Raw genomic sequence first — 16,919 nt, 5'->3', positions numbered from 1 at the left:
GAGTGCCATCCTGCTCCTTCAGGCTGCATATGCACAGTGTATACTCTCCTGTCACCTTTGATAAGCTCAGTGGCTGTGAATAAAGAGTACATATTGTGCATGTGAGACCTTAAAAGACAAGATGGTGCTCCCTCAGTGGCACTAGAGGGTGCAGGTCTCAAGCACTGCGCTGTCCCTAAGATGCATTGCCTTTCCATGTACACCTTGCTGTAAAGGATAGTTATAGGTTGGGGTGGCTGCCATTTTTCTCTACAGCTGTCCCTATAATAACTCGGGATGGAGGCATCAAAGGCTGTAGGAGATTTTAAGAAGGCTTCTATTAAAAGTGGTTTTGGTCAACATTCTTTGAACGGAAAGGGAGCCCTGCCTGGAGGGTGGATTCAGCACACTATGCTACTATAACAATATACAACTGCATAGTCTACTTTTTGATAAAAGGTGAACTAACCCATTAATGCTCCTAAAACTACAAGGTCATACCACTGTGCTTCTCCAAATCCACCTCAGTTTGGATGTAATACTATTTTTATCCTGTCAGCGCTTGCTGTAATCCAGTATTTTACATGAAGGGCTGTTAACAATTGTTCCAGCAATGATGTCGACCCTCCATAGCAAGTCTCTGCATAATTTGTTCCCATAACGTCCTCATGCCATCATCCCATACCCTACATGCATTGTCAGTTAAGATATGGATGTGACAGCCTTTCTATGGGGTAGTATAGACATGCAAGGGGACACCTCTCATACTTAAATGAGCAGACTACACCTACATAAAAGAACCATTAAAGGTATTGGTGGTCACATGGCCACAAATAAAAAAGAACACATACAAAGAATATTTTCTAAGGCTATTGCTTCTCTGGAAGGGTTATTGCTGATACACAGAAACTTATGTTTGAATGAATATACTTGCTTTCTACTTTATTGTACCATACACTTGATCTCTACTTTAATGTCCAACTGTCGGTATACATCTTAATGTGGTGGTCTTTAATGCACCAGGATGTAGACTAAGCTTTTTACTCCACCTGTGCATGCAACTGAGTAAATAACTGCATGTATACGAGAATCACAAGTTACATAAATTATTCTGGCTTAAAAAAAAAACAAAAGTCCACCTAGTTCAACCATTAAAAAAAAAAACAAAACAAAAAAAAAACAGTTATAATCCTATACACACAGTTGATCCAGAGAAAGGCAAAAAAAAAAAAACAGCAAAGCATGATCCAATTTGCTCCTGCAGGGGAAAAAAATTCCTTCCTGATCCCCCAAGAGGCAATCGGATATTCCCTGGATCAACTTTACCCATAAATGTTAGTATTCAGTTATATTGTGTGCATCTAGGAAATAATCCAGGTCTTTTTTTAAAGCAATCTACTGAGCTGGCCAGAACCAAATCTTGAGGGAGTCTATTCTACATTTTCACAGCTCTCACTGTGAAGAAACCTTTCCGTGTTTGGAGATTAAATCTCTTTTCCTCCAGATGTAAAGAGTGCCCCCTTGTCCTCTGTGATGACCTCAGGGTGAATAACTCTACACCGAGTTCACTATATGACCCACTGATGTATTTATACATGTTCATCCTATCCCCCCTTAATCTCCTCTTCTCAAGAGAGAATAAATTCAGTTCCTCTAATCTTTCCTCATAGCTGAGCTCCTCCATGCCTCTTATCAGTTTGGTTGCCCTTCTGTGCATTTTCTCCAGTTCTGTCTGTCGTTTAAAATATTTTTTTGCAGCAAGAACTCATCTATGCATTTACATATGGATTTTTCCAAGCCTGTAGACTTTACCTTACACATTAGCTGTGTGTGGGGAACTGAGTCAATCGCTTTTACAAAATCCAAGTATACCACGTCCACAGCCACATCTCTGTCCAATGATTTTCTCACCTCCTTATAAAAAGAAATCAAATTTGTATGACAAATTCTGTCTTTCATGAATCCATGCTGTCTGTTGCCTAACATTTTTTCCAGCAGGAACTCATCTATGTGGTCTTTTAATAAACTCTCCAGTATCTTCCCAACTATAGAAGTTAAACTAACAGGTCTATAATTACTTGGTAAAGATTTTGACCCCTTTTTAAATATTGACACCACATTGGCCTTACGCCAATCCAGTGGTACTATGCCAGTCATTAAAGAGTCCCTAAAAATTAGAAACAATGGCTCTCAAATGACAAAGCTCAATTCTTTAAGGACCCGTGGGTGTATGCCATCCGGTCCAGGTGCTTTATTCACCTTTATTCTGTCTAAATATTTCTGGATCATCTGGGGCTGTGTCAATACCATGAACAAGAGCTCCCCCATGCTCATTTGTACTCACAGAGCTGAAGAAGGAATCTTTACATATGTAATTGTAATTATGATCCCAACAATTAGCATGCATTGAAAATAGCATTTGTGCCAAGAACATGTAGTGAAAAGAGAACAGAACTGTGTTATCAAGTGCTATCAAGATCAGGCTGTTAGTAAGCTGCACTTTACAGACATGAGGCTGAGAGCAAAAGGCTGCTTTCCAGCTACAGACCAGTATCACTTCAGTGATTATCTGACAAAGCAGTAAATCAATTTCGGCACACTGCTCTACTTAAAGGTTAAATGTTTTTTGGCTTAATGCGTTCTCTGCATGAAGGTAAAAACCTTTCATATAAACCCCCCCGCCCACAAATACTTTCTGAGCCTGATCTCCATCCAGCACTGTGCCTGAGAGCAGCAGCACTGCTCCTCAATCTCTTACTCTCTTCTGAAAGGACTCCCATTGGCTCTTGCTGCTGTCATTCAAATCCTGCGAGGAGGGAGTGGGGGGGGGGGGGTAGGGCCGATCCACGCTGTGTATGTCAGTAGATGCACACAGCCAAGCCCAAACGAGTGCCCCTATAGCATGCTGCTTTCTATGGCGGTACTTGGAAGGGAGGGGGAGCCGAGAACACTGGCGGAGGACCCTAGAAGAGGAGGTTCAGGGCTATTCTGCGCAAAAACAATGCACAAAGCAGGCAAGTATGGGAAATGTATTATTTTAAGAAAAAGGGGGGAGCCTTACATCAAAAGACATGCCTCTGGTGATATACATCATAGTTGCAAGTCTGCTTATAGTATTTTCAGCTTTCAATTCAACTTTCAAGTCTCTAAACGTCTGGTGTCATAGCTGTTCAGATGTCACCATGGCAACTGCAGATCTTAACACAGGCTAAGATGGTGTCATCTTCCGCTGTAAAGGATAGGATTTTTTGAAGTTTTATTTACTGAAACAGGTTGTTTAGTCATCTGTTCAAACATTACTGTAGCTGCTGACTTTTAATAATAGGACATTCACCTGTCCCATGATCCAGCCTCCTCACCTGGCCGGTTTCTTCACCAGGCTTCGGTCCCCGGAGCCAGCATACTAACTGTGGACAGTCGGCTGTGATGACTGCTTGCAGCTTCACTGCCGGCTGCTCACTATGCTTATGTAAGCCGCCCTGTGCTATATGAATGGTTCTGTAGCTTTGTGAACTTCCGCAAGGATCACAGAGGCGGTCCAACTGGAAGTGGGGAAGCAGGTTCCTGTAAAAAACCAGGTACCACCCCCCTCCCAAAAAAATGATGTGCAAAAAATTATGGAGGAAAAGGGTGAAATTCCGCTTTACCATACATACACACATAGAGCCAATATACAAACTCCATGTAGATAGTGTACTGGTCAGGGATCAAAACGAGGACCCCAATGCTGCAAGACAGAAGTGTTAACCACTAATTCACTGAGAAGCTTTTGCATTTATAAAAATATAAAATACTATGTTCTTAAGTAAGCCTGTTTTTATATTTATCAGTGATCCAAGTAAAAAGAAATGCTCAAGTTCAAAATAAAAATTTCTTACTTAAGTAAGTCCATTAGATGGCGTATAAAATCTCCCTGACCCAGCAGGAGGTAGCGTCTCATGGCCTGCAAGTGCTCCAGCAAGTTGTAATTCTTGTTAAGAACATCCAGTAAATATTTGCTGGTCTCAAAATATGCAGCATCAATTTTACTCTGAAAAGCATTTTCCAGGTCTGTGAACAGATCTGCAGCTGAAAGGGATGAGAGAAAATTTAATTGTGTATGGCGTATTATTATACACGCACAAAAAAAAAAAAAAACAATTTCATATGTCTACCATGCACTTTTGGTATATTTACAGAAAGAATCACAAAAAATACTGCACTCTGAAAATGGAATGAAGTTACTGAAATGTTTACAACAGTGTTCCATATATTACATTCCTTGTTTAAATTCAAATGACTTTTCATTATTCTTTCAATTACATGCATACCTAGCTAACCAGCGAATCTGGCCAGATTCAGGATCATCTACACCCCCCCTGCCACGGGAATTCCAGGTGTTGGGTGATATAATTGCTATATATAACACTCCCCACTTAATGACACATTCAAAGCAGGTACAATGTGAAACTGCTACTCTGAGTCCCACTAAAGTAATAAAGCAGGTTGCAGAAAGGGTATGATTATATTAAACAAAACAGTAGAACCACTTACCTCGCCTTAACCTTTTGCTAGGCTACATTGTTAATTCCATGAAGCTAACTAAAGACATTTATCCATATTCAATGTTGACTCTCGCTATGGGTCCAGTGACCATTGTCACTGTAATTGAAATTGTGGAAAAATCAAAGATTTTGAGTTATCACCAAAAAAGAATGTAAGGGAAATATATTCGATTGGAGACACCTGCTTCAGTGACAACAGTTACGCTAGGTTCACATTGATGCAGCTGTGCAAGCCACGTTTTGCGTGGGCATGGCAGCCAATTCATTTGAATGGGCTGCTGTGTCTCCTGAAATGCACCATTTCTGGAATCGCAGTCTGCACAGGAACCGCAAGTGCAGTGTGGTTCCCAGTGCAGGAGTGATTTCCAGTGCACGTGGCATGCCTTTAGAACTAATGGCACCCGCACACATCTCCTGCATTTTTCTGTGCGGGTGGTTGTGGCTGCAAGAACAGGTGGAGACGTGCAGCTGGAACCTCCTGCACTGATGCGAATCTAAGCTTAGAGATGATTTCTATCACTTTGGATTGAACATCTCTTGATGTGCTTTGATGCAGGACGTTACAGTGAACCTGTGCCCTGACTATGCACACTAAAGTATTTACATAGTGTAAGCAAGCAGGAAAAAAGCAAAATACCTTTAATCACCTTTCAGCCTCATGCACAAGAATGGTGAGAGGCGGAAAAATGCACTAGAATAAAACTGCCAGCATTTTCCAGCACAGGTGACCCATACAATCTGCCAAATAGGGGATGGGCTGTAGTCACATGTACATGTGTAAACAGCGATTTGCATGCATGTGTTTAGAGCATAATTTTCAAACAAGGAACATTTGCATTTGGGAAATATGTCATACACGCATGCACAGGAAAAAGCGATGCACAGAAGAATCAGTGTTTACACAAGTACAGGCTCAGCACAGCCATTCACTTATATGACCAGCTGGACACCCCAATTGTGGCTCTCTAGGGTGCAGGATACTTCCAGGAGTTTTATGCTTTCAGCTTCTCAACATCTGTGTGCATCAGGCCTTCTGGCTAAAGTTTTTTGCAGATATTGTCTTCAAAGTTTAACAATCAGCAGATACCTTTAAGCCCTTGGCGTTGAGCGTATGCAAATTAGCGGCCCTACTGGACTGGGCTTTTTTGCGTGGGGCCTCTAATTTGCGTGCCTCTCTTTGCACAAGACCAACAGAAAGACAAGGGTGTCAGTGAGAGCCCTGGATCCCGTTCTAACGATCGGGACCCAGAACACTCGATTCCTGGTCACATGACCGCTGTGAAAGCCTCTGATTGGATATCACAGTGATCAGTCACTGTGAAGCCCGTTCCCCCCCAACCTTTTTTTCCTTTCTTTGAATGGAGGAGAGAGGTACATTGTATCTCGCTCTATCCTTTCAGAGAGGAAAAAAAGTGTTTGTAAATAAATAAATAAAAATACCTAGATCAAGGTTTGATCTAGGTCAGTGCCAGGGTTAGTGTTTGGGTCAATGTCAGGGTCTAAGGTCAAGATCAAGGGTAATTTTTTTTTTTTTTTTGTCGGGATTTTTCTTTTTAAATTAGAATCAGTGTCAGTTAGCGGCAGGATTAAAAAAAAAAAAAAAAAGCAAAATGCGCACTATTGTTTCTGAGCCATACTACGTGGTACAAACAACTAACATACATATATGTGGTATCACTGTGATCATCATGAGCAGGATAAATTATTTTGGGTTGTTCTTTGGTGGTTGGTTATGGTAGTAGCAAGAAATATACAACTAAATAATAAAAAAAAAAAAACAATTTTGGGTCAGTTTTCCTTTGATAATAATAACAAAAAAAAAATCAGAAGATATCCATTAACATTTACCACCAAATTAAAGCCCAATTTGTCCTGAAAAAAACAAGGTATAATGTACCTGGATGCAGTTGGAAGTAACTGCAAAATTGTGCTTAGGCTTTAAGATTTGTTTTACCCTTAGCAGTTATCTTTAAAATCTCTTAGGGACCTTTCACACCAGATGGGCTGGGCTGTCCTAATGCATATACAAAGAAAAAAGCCTGGTCATGACAGTTCATGCTGCTGTGCTGTGGCCAACAAAACTGAATAAAATGTCACTTTGTGATATTTCAAGAGAGTACTAACAAAATAAAAAAAAAATGTTAAGTACACAGTAGAGGCCATGCAGCACTCCACATTTCTGATGTGAAAATCTCCCAAATACGAAAAAAAAAAACATAGGACGGACAGGGATTTTAATCATTGCATACTCTTAATCCTTAATCTAAAAAAAAAAAAAATGGCTTACTGATTACCTTCCGCTATATAGCAGAAATACTGCTACAGGGTGGCACAGGTGCGCAAAATCATGTATATATGTGATTTTGCATCTCCGGGTAGGGGGCGCACGCACCCTACCCGCGCCGCCATTAGCGGCCGCGTCTGTCAATCACTGGGTCCTGGCCGGTAATTACTCACCAGTGCCCCGTGATTTTCGAAGATCTCCGACAGGGAGGAGAACTGTTTGGTTTACTAACAGTCCTCCTCCCTGTCAGCTCGGGCACACTGCTCTGGATGGCTGTGCACAGCACAGTCATCCAGAGCAGTATGATTACAATAAAGCACGCTGACACCGCCCCCTATTAAAACACTCCCTGCACACAGTTAATACCACCAAAAGAAACCTCAAGTAAATTTAATTTGGGTGCAGTGTTGCATGATCGCGCAATTGTCAGTTAAAGCAACGCAAAAAATGGCCTGGTCAAGAAGGGGGGTAAATCCTCAGGAGGGCAAGTGGTTAATACTTTACACACATACATATTACAAATCTGTATAACATCTTAAAATAGTTTAATTTAACATGAATTAAGCATGAGCAGTTTATCTCTTTTAATTTCCATATTAAGCTTTTTGTATAAAATAAATGTAGGCATTTGTAAAAAAAAACAAAAAACTAAATTATAGTGGATCAGTGGCATTTACCATCTTTTGGTGATTCTGCAGTTTTGGCCACTGCCATCATCTTAGCTGTAGGTGTCTGATCATGGCACACTTGATGCAGAAAGTTGATGGACTTCCCAATTAAAAGAACCTGGGAATTAACAGTATAAAGAATTTCCATTAATACCAAACTGTTGTGCATAATATTGTAGTGTGCCTGCCACTACTGAGAAAAACAATTTTGACTTTTGAGGAATTTTGACTTGTCTGTAAATGCCATATCTTGAAGAACAGTACAGGACACATGCTAAGTATTCACAGACTGGGTTATAGGTTCATATATTCAGGTGATTGCTTTTGAAGAGACCTCTCCTATAACCCTACCTCACTCTGTGAGTCCTTGGTTTTGTAGCAAGCAATGCAGGGGAACCAAGAAATAGAAGAAAGGGTGTCCTGTACTGAACTCAAAGATAGGAAATTTACAGTTAAGTCAAAATTCCTCTTATTTTAATCATACAGTACAGAACACAGGGTGAGAATTCATAGACCTTGAGACATCTCCAGGCAACAAATAAGTCTACACTTATGCAAACAGGAATGTGCCAACAGGCCCTCCAAGAGTGAAAAGACCCAACTTCAGAATGGTGCTACAAAAAGCTACATCCACAGAAGACTGGACATCCACTTGGTTAAACTTTGAAAAGTTCCGAATACAGGACAGCTAGTAAAAGAACAAAAAATGGTGTAGCAGTTATATAACAAATATCAAACTCATGACCACTATTCTAAATAATTTTCCACCATGTGCATGTATAAAACATGATAAATAATGTCCCACGTGATACACAGATCGTTTCACAAAAGACGTTTTGCACATGGGACATTTTTTACCATAAGCTATATATGCACATGTTGGAAAATTAATTAGAATAGTGTTCATGAGTTTGATATTTGTTATATAAGTGTTACACCATTTTTTGTTTATTCTTTTGATTGTGTAACACACGAGTGTTATTGGGTGAAAGCTGCAAAATAATACACATTGATTTGGGTTGAGTCGCTATAACAGTGCACAGTTTTGATATATATACATTTTTTAAGAGACCTGGTGCAAGGAAGGCCAAGGAAACCCCCACCGACCAGACATAGTAGGTAGGTAAAAGCACTGGAAGCGATATGTTCCTTAGAGTGTAAGCTGTAGAGAGCAGATGTCGTATAAATTGAGCTATGGTGAACTTGGTAGCAGGATGTCTCTTGTGAGGTCTTGAGGATAGGACATATAGAAATGTGTCTTCCTGATAGAAGCTGTGGCTTTGAGGTAGACTCTGATGGCCCTAAGTATGTCCAGGCATAGAAGAGTGATTTCCTTCAGGTGTATTGGAGTAGAGAACAAGGATGGAAAGACTATGTCTTCATTGAGGTGGATGACTTGCACCATTTTAGGAAGAAAAGATGGTCTGGGGCATAGGGCTGCCTTGTAACTGAGGAAGGGGAATGGCTCCCTACAAAAGACAGCAGCCCATTAAGAGACACGTCTCACAGATGTGATGGAAAAAAAAATGGTAACTTTGCAGGAGAGGTCAGCTAAGAGGATACCCCAGAGAGGTTCAAAGGGTGGATTTTGCAGGGCAGAGAGAACCAAGTTGAGGTCCTAAGGAAGCATAGGGTGCTGCATGGGGGGGGGGTCCTGATTTGAGATCAGGGGTGGACTGACAACTCATGGGGCCCCCGGGCAATAGGGGATCATGTCCTCACCCACAGCCAAAAAAAGCCTATGAAGAAGCCAATTAAAGGTATCAGGGGCATCTCATGGGGCCCCCTACTGACCCCGGGCCCTCGGGCAGTGCCTCTGTTGCCTCAAAACTTATAGTGTTAGTGTGTGTGTGGTGTGTGTCTGTGTGTGCGTTCATAATGTATTGGATACATTTAGCCTGTTCTCTATGGGGATCTTCATTTGCACTGAAATACCTTGTGATTCTGCCAGTTCGTCTCCTCCTTCCCTGTTTAATTTTGACCACACTAAGCACAGAAGCATAACCATGCTGGGATGGTTGGTTTGCACATCTGTTTTTCCTGCTTGGAGTTACAGGACGTCGTGTCAATACATGACATGCCTGTATCTCCCATGCAAGAAGTGTAGAAAAGGAAACCCTATATGTCAAACAGTTTGTCTGTGTTTAGTAAATGGAAACACCAAAAAACAGTTTACCTTTCTAGACTGATCCATGGTTATGAAAGATGGGATCATTGATTTCCTAAGAGTATACTTGTCATGCCAAAGTCGATCTGTTTTCACTGTTGGATCTGAAGCTACAAAAAACTAAAGACAAACAAGCATACATTTAATGTCAGAAATTGAAAATGGTGTAAATACAAGCATATAAAAATATACCCTTCTGTAAATATTCTAACCCAACATTAAGTAGATTCATGTTATGACCTTGATACTATTTTGTTTGCATGTTGAGAAATGTTAAAACAAATAATAAACTCTCACCCCACAAAACACAATTGCGTTTGAAAAACACACTGTAGGTAGGTAAAGATAATTAAAATTTACCTGCAGAGTATTTGCACCTAAGAACATACACAAATCACATACGTAATTTACATGTTAAAAAAAATAATCACACAGTGCCATCATTACTGGAAAGGGAAGGAAACAAAAGAACAAAAGCAATCAAGGTCATTATCTGCTGATGTACTGATGCAATCCCTGTTCAAGGATCTGCAAGTTCCATCATGACATGCAGAAAAAGTGAAGGGAAAAGAAAAAAAAGCTAATTGTACTATGATTTCTCATTAATTACTGGGTAAATGCCAAGGCAAAGTAAGTAAAATGTAAATAGCATTCATTTTTACATATGTTATCAGCTATTAAAGGCACCAAAATGGTGTTACTTCTTGACATGTTTATGGGAAATCACTTATGCTTGAAAATATATTTATCCAGAATGTGTATATGGAATCCTTTGTATTCGTATACCTCTTGTGCCCAATTCAGAGCACAGGAGGATCTCTTGGCGCCAGTCCGTTTTATCAGCAAAAGTCAGTGTGCAAAAGAGCAAAACAAGATAGTAATTAAATTATATCTGCAGTACAAAGAATAACAGCTTTTAAATCAAAGCTTTCAAAAGCCAAACCAAGTTATAAAACGAGAAGGAAAAATCAAGCAAATTGCCCCCACCAATAATACACTACCCAGATCAGCAGTAAATCTTTTGCCACATTACTCTATGACTTTACTGTCACAAAAACAAATAGCTCTCATATAAAAATTACCCAGCATCTTCGATGATACCAACTTTGAAGTGTATTTCACCTTTTGCAACCAAATTGGGATAGCTCCTGCTTTATATTTGCTTTGCTGTTTAAAGAGCCATACATGTTCAGATTGTTCATCTGAGACCAATAGTCAGGCGCTAAAAAGGTGTTGTACCGCCTCTTCATCACCTGTTTTAACCCTCTAAATACTGGACAACTGCAGGCGTAGTTTGCGGTTTTGTGGCAGTTGCAGCACAGCCCCAATTCACTGCCCGTCAAGCGAGACAGGAGGTTACTGCTGCGCCCACTGCCTCTCTGGTAAAAAGGGGAGCAACTGAGTGGTGGAAAAAAACAGCAGTTTTACAGCTTCCCTCATCACAATGGTAAACAAGCCCTTAAAGCTCCAGTTTGTAAATGTTGAACACAGATCCTAATGGGAGTGCTGGCTGTCACTTTAAACAATGAGCTTCAGCACTGCTTGAAGCTTGTTGAAAGCTTGCTGAAGCCTGCTAGCAGCTTGTTTAAAGTGGCAGCCAGAACTTCCATTAGGATCTGTGTTCAACATTTGCAAATTAAAGCTAAATGGCACTTTAAGACCTCATTTACACTTGTTTCAAATATGGCAGTAGAGACATGTTTTTAAAGCAATGTGAATATCAAGCAAAGCAGCTCTATTAAATAAAATGGAGAACTTACAATCTCATACACACAGGTAGCTTTCATCATGCTTTGCTGCATCTCAAAGCCCCCATAGAAGTCTATGGCCTCATTTAGATTTGCTTTTCTCAGAGAGCAAAGCAGGTGTAAATGAGCATTGAAAAAGCATGTTGAGGCTTGGATTCTGCATTGTTTGTTAATCAGCGGAAACTGACACTGTCCCCACTTTGTCCCTCTGAAGTCTTTCAGAATGTGTACAATCCTGCTCCTAAGAAAGACCTAGAAAAAAGTAAAATATGTTTTTTTTAAACAGCCTGCTGTTCTCTATCGGGCAGTCAGATGTAAACAGACCACCTGTTCTTTAAAGCGGAGCTCCACCTAAAAGGGGAAATTCTGCTTTGAGCCTTTGTCCCCCACTCCCCATTAAGGATTGGCACCTTTGGGGAGTTGGGGGGGAGCGAGTACCCGAATTTGACAGGTACCCACTCCCGCTGCGATCGCCTAGGGCCGGCAATCAGAAGCGGAGGTTGTCCTCCCCCCCTCTCTCCCCGTAGTCTTGTGGGACACATGACAGGTCCCAGAAGATGATGGTGCCATTCACAAAGCGCAGCACTTCTCGCGTTACCGCAGTGGGCACCCGGCTATGAAGCCGCAAGCTGTCACAGCCGTGTGCCCACACTGAAGATGCCGGCACCAGGGAGAGAATAAGGCCGGTGAAACCAACCGTGGTGAGGACACTGCTGGCCCGAGGGACAGATGAGTGGCTGTATTTTAAAAGTCAGCAGCTACAGTTTTTGTAGCGGCTGACTTTTATTTATTTTTTTCAGCTGGAACTCCACTTTAACATCTGACTGTCATCCAATCCGATCTGGTAAACAAATGGGGAAGGGATCTCCCATCTGTCTGCTTTTAGCGGATCAGATGAAGGCGAGTGTAAACAGAACACGCTCAAATTACATGACAATTCACACCCAAGTGACCAGGGACTAAAAGTGGAAATACACTTCTCATTCTTAGACGTCTAGTTACAATGTAGCATACTTGCCAGACTAGCACTAAACTGAAAAGCACAGACTATATTTTCTTCACTAGGAACCAGAGACAAAGAATACAACACAAATAAACTTGAATGCATCAGTGGTGCAGACTGCGTTTAAAATAATCAATGTCTTAACAGTGTTTCTACATCTAAAAACAAAAATTAACTATATTGCAGTTTACCATTCCTTAGATGTTGTGGCTGCATTAGTTTTCATTATTCAGGCTAAGGTGATCTTATCAGAATTTTAGAGTTCATCCTGTCCTGTCACTTCCTATAAGCTGAACAAATTTAGCTTCCAGGTCACTTCAAATATCCTTCTCTTACTGTGTAAGAGTGTAAACTACTAGTCCCACCAATCAATCATATAATGGAGATGAACAAAGGCAGACATGTTTAAAGTCCAGACTTTGTGACACCCATGGTGTCCTAATACAGGGAAGTAAGACCATAGCTACCCCCTATCACAGGATGTGCCTTTTTTCTATTTTGCAGGTACACCTGGTGAAAAAAAACAAAAGGGAAAATTGCCAGAGGATAGATGTACACGTTGGTGGGTTAGTGGCCTGCGTTTGCTGTGCCTGAGTTTCCCACAGAAAAAAAAACAAAAAAAAAACTCAGCCACAGGGAAATTCTGTTCCCAAACCCACTGTACCATTAAGAATGATTGGCATACTCGAGCGTTTCAACAGAGCAGCTCAATTTGGCTGTGAGTGTGGGAACAACGGCGATTTGTGCACCCGCAAGTGTGAACCTAACCTAAAAAAACAAATACAGATGCATCTAAGCACTAGTAAGCTGTAATAAATTATATGTATATATTAAACAAATTAATTGAAGACCGTGTTGCAAAAATGAATATACCCCAAAGTCTTAGGAGCAAAACTAGAATTTAGACAACAAAATCCCAATTAATAAGAATTAACTACAAATGAGTCTATTTATCATTAAACAGGTGTCCTGCAGACAGTTTAAAAGGGCGTTACTTAACCACTTGCCTACCGGGCACTTATACCCCCTTTCCTGCCCAGGCCAGTTTTCAGCGCTGTTGCATTTTGAATGACAATTGCGCGGTCATGCAACACTGTACCCAAATGAAATTTTTGTCATTTTTTTGAGACAGATAGACCTTTCTTTTGGTGGTATTTTATCACCTCTGGGTTTTTTATTTTTTGCTAAACAAACCAAAAACTGAAAATTTTGAAAAAAAACCACACGGTTTTTCTTAGTTTTTGTTATAAAATTTTGTAAATAAGTAATTTTTCTCCTTCACTGATGTGCGCTAATGAGGCAGCAGTGATGGGCACTGATGAGGAGGCATTAGTAGGCATCACTGAAGGGCAGCACTCATATATGGCACTGATAGGCAGCACTGATTGGCATTGATAGGTGGCACTGACTGGCACTGAAAGGCAGCTCAGATGGGCACTGATATGTGGCATTGATGTGCACTGGTAGGCACTGATATGTGACATTAATGAGGCACTGATGGGCATTCACAGGTGGCATTGATGAGCACGGACAGCTGGCATTGATGGGCACTGAAAGGTGGCACTGCTGGGGCTACACTGATCATCAGTGCCCTGATGATCAGTGTACATGTCCCCTCCGAGAAATGCCGATTACCGGCTCTCCTCTCGAGCTGTCAGCGTTACAGCTCGTGAGAAGAGAAATGCCGATAACTGGCATTTACCCTATTTACATGTGTTCAGCTGTGATTGGACACAGCTGATCACATGACCGAGCTGACATCTTCGGCTCTTTCTGTGGATCGGTGATCGGCTGTGTCCAAGGGACACAGAGCACCACCGATTGCCGCACAGGCGCGGTTAAAGTGGGTGGTGGTCATATGACGTCCTCCCAGAACAAGAGAACCGCCTTACGCCCGTCATTACCTTATATGGTGGGTGGGAGGCGGTTAAAGAAAAGCACTTCCATTTCATGCTGTCAGCAATGGCACCACATGGAAGAGAAATGTCACAAGGCCTGAGAAAGAATATCATTTCTTTACACAAGAAAGGTGAAGGCTACAAGAAGATTAGCAAAGCTTTATCAGTCAAAATACTGTAGCAAAAGTGACACAAAAAATTAACAAAGATGGAATTGCAACCATCTCACAGAGACAACCAGGCCATCCATGGAAGTTAAGACCTCGATAGTAGAGTCTTCTCAAGAGAAGGGCTCAAGAAAATCGCCATGCAAGTTCACTGCAGTTCGCTAAAGAAGTATAAAGTCAAACTGGGGTGACGGTTTCCTGTGACGCAATACTGCGTACACTGCAGAGGAATGGCATGCATGGGTGTCGTTCACGAAGGAAGCCTCTCCTAAAGCCCATGCACAAAAAAGCCAGCCTAGAATTTGCCAGGGCCTATGCTAAACAAAAGTAGAAGACTACTGAGACTCTGGAATGATGAGACCAAGATAACGGTTTTTGGAACTGATGGCTTCAAAACTATATGGCATTGCAAAGGTGAGGAGTACAAAGAAATATTCATGGTTTCGACAGTGAAACATGGTAATGGCAGTATCCTTCTGAGGAGCTGCATGAGTGCTGCTGGTGTCAGGGAGCTGCATTTCATTGATGGTATCATGAATTCACAGATGTACTGCTCTATATTGAAAGAGAAGATGTTACCATCACTCCGTGCCCTTGGTCGTCGTGCACTTTTCCAACATGACAATGATCCAAAACACACATCTAAGGCCACTGTTGCATTTCTGAAGGAGAACAGGGTGAAAAGTGATTCATTAGCCATGTATGTCTCCTGATCTGAACCCAACTGAACACCTATGGGGAATTCTGAAGAGACAAGTTGACCATCACTCTCCACCCAGCATGCAGACTCTAAAAGAGGTCGTTGTGGAAGAATGGAAAAAAAGAGATGTTTCAATATGTCACCAACTTGTTAATTCCATGCCTAGAAGACTTGGTGCTGTCCTTACAAATCATGGAGGTCATACAAAATGCTAGATGTAGTAATTTTTTGCTGTGGGGTGTATTCATTTTTGCATCAACAAATTTGAGTAAAACTGAAGATTTTGTAAACTAAGCTAAATAACTTTACTTTCATGTAATGTTCTTTAAAACTCAAGTTTTGTCAACATTCTGGAAATTGTTCTTGTGTCTTACTTTTCAAAAGGGGTGTACACATCTATGCTGAGCACTGTATATATAAATGTGGTGCATTCATAAAGTATTCAGACCCCCTTCACTTGATTCAATTTTGTTATGTTGCAGCCTGATACTACAGTTGTTTTAATTCTTTTTTTCACTAATCTACACTCAGTATCCCATAATAACAAAGAACTTTAGAAATGTATGTGAATTAAAAACAAAAACTGAAATATCCCATATTCAGACACTTTACTCAGTACTTTGTTGAAGCATCTTTAGCAGCAATTAAAGCCTTGAGTATTTTTGGGTGGCACAACAAGCTTTGCACACCTGGATTCAGGGATATTCTGCCATTCTCCTTTGCAAATCCTCTCAAGCTTAGGCAGGTTGGATGGGGAGCATCGGAGGATAGCCTTTTTTAGGTCTCTATAGAGATGTTCAAGTCAGGGCTTCAGCTGGGCCTCTCTAGGATAGTCACAGAGTTGTCCCGAAGCCACCCCTGGGTTGTCCTGGCCGTGTGCCTAGGATTGCGGTCATGTTGGAAGGTGAACCTTTGGCCCAGTCTGAGGTCCTGAGTGCTGTGGAACAGGTTTTCATTGAGGATATCTCTGTACTTTGCTCCATTCAGCTTTTCCTCAACCCTGAACAGTTTCTCAGTCCCTGCTGCTGAAAAACACCTCCACAGCATGATGCTGCCACCACCATGCTTCACTGTTGGGATGGTATTGGCCAGGTGATGAGCAGTGCCTGGCTTCCTTCAGATACAGTCAGGTCCATAAATATTAGGACATCGACACAATTCTAACATTTTTGGCTCTATACACCACCACAATGGATTTGAAATGAAACGAACAAGATGTGCTTTAACTACAGACTGTCAGCTTTAATTTGAGGGTATTTACATCCAAATCACGTGAACGGTGTAGGAATTACAACAGTTTGCATATGTGCCTCCCACTTGTTAAGGGACCAAAAATAATGGGACAATTGGCTTCTCAGCTGTTCCATGGCCAGGTGTGTGTTATTCCCTCATTATCCCAATTACAATGAGCAGATAAAAGGTCCAGAGTTCATTTCAAGTGTGCTATTTGCATTTGGAATCTGTTGCTGTCAACTCTCAAGATGAGATCCAAAGAGCTGTCACTATCAGTGAAGCAATCCATCATTAGGCTGAAAAAAACAAAACAAACCCATCAGAGAGATAGCAAAAACATTAGGCGTGGCCAAAACAAATGTTTGGAACATTCTTAAAAAGAAGGAACGCACCGGTGAGCTCAGCAACACCAAAAGACCCGGAAGACCACGGAAAACAACTGTGGTGGATGACTGAAGAATTCTTTCCCTGGTGAAGAAAACACCTTTCACAACAGTTGGCCAGATCAAGAACACTCTCCAGGAGGTA

The 16,919-nt window shown here is 41.2% G+C and overlaps 1 protein-coding gene across 3 annotated transcripts in view; it reads right to left on the bottom strand.

Moving 5' to 3' along the window:
• The window catches only part of TUBGCP3 (tubulin gamma complex component 3), a 156,827-nt gene that overhangs the window by 52,587 nt on the left and 87,321 nt on the right, over positions 1-16,919 (bottom strand). For all 3 annotated transcript variants that reach the window (XM_089693569.1, XM_089693570.1, XM_089693571.1), the window contains 3 exons: positions 9,652-9,762; positions 7,485-7,593; positions 3,858-4,047 (listed from right to left, as the gene is read on the bottom strand). In XM_089693569.1, coding sequence (XP_089549695.1) covers positions 3,858-4,047; positions 7,485-7,593; positions 9,652-9,762 — 410 coding nt within the window. The remainder of the gene's footprint in view (positions 1-3,857; positions 4,048-7,484; positions 7,594-9,651; positions 9,763-16,919) is intronic.

The sequence above is a fragment of the Staurois parvus genome, unplaced genomic scaffold (genome assembly GCF_062004578.1).
Source record: "Staurois parvus isolate SC_StPar_1 unplaced genomic scaffold, SC_StPar_1.0 ptg000634l, whole genome shotgun sequence".
Taxonomy (NCBI): Eukaryota; Metazoa; Chordata; class Amphibia; order Anura; family Ranidae; genus Staurois; species Staurois parvus.
This window is presented reverse-complemented; position numbering and strand designations above follow the sequence as displayed.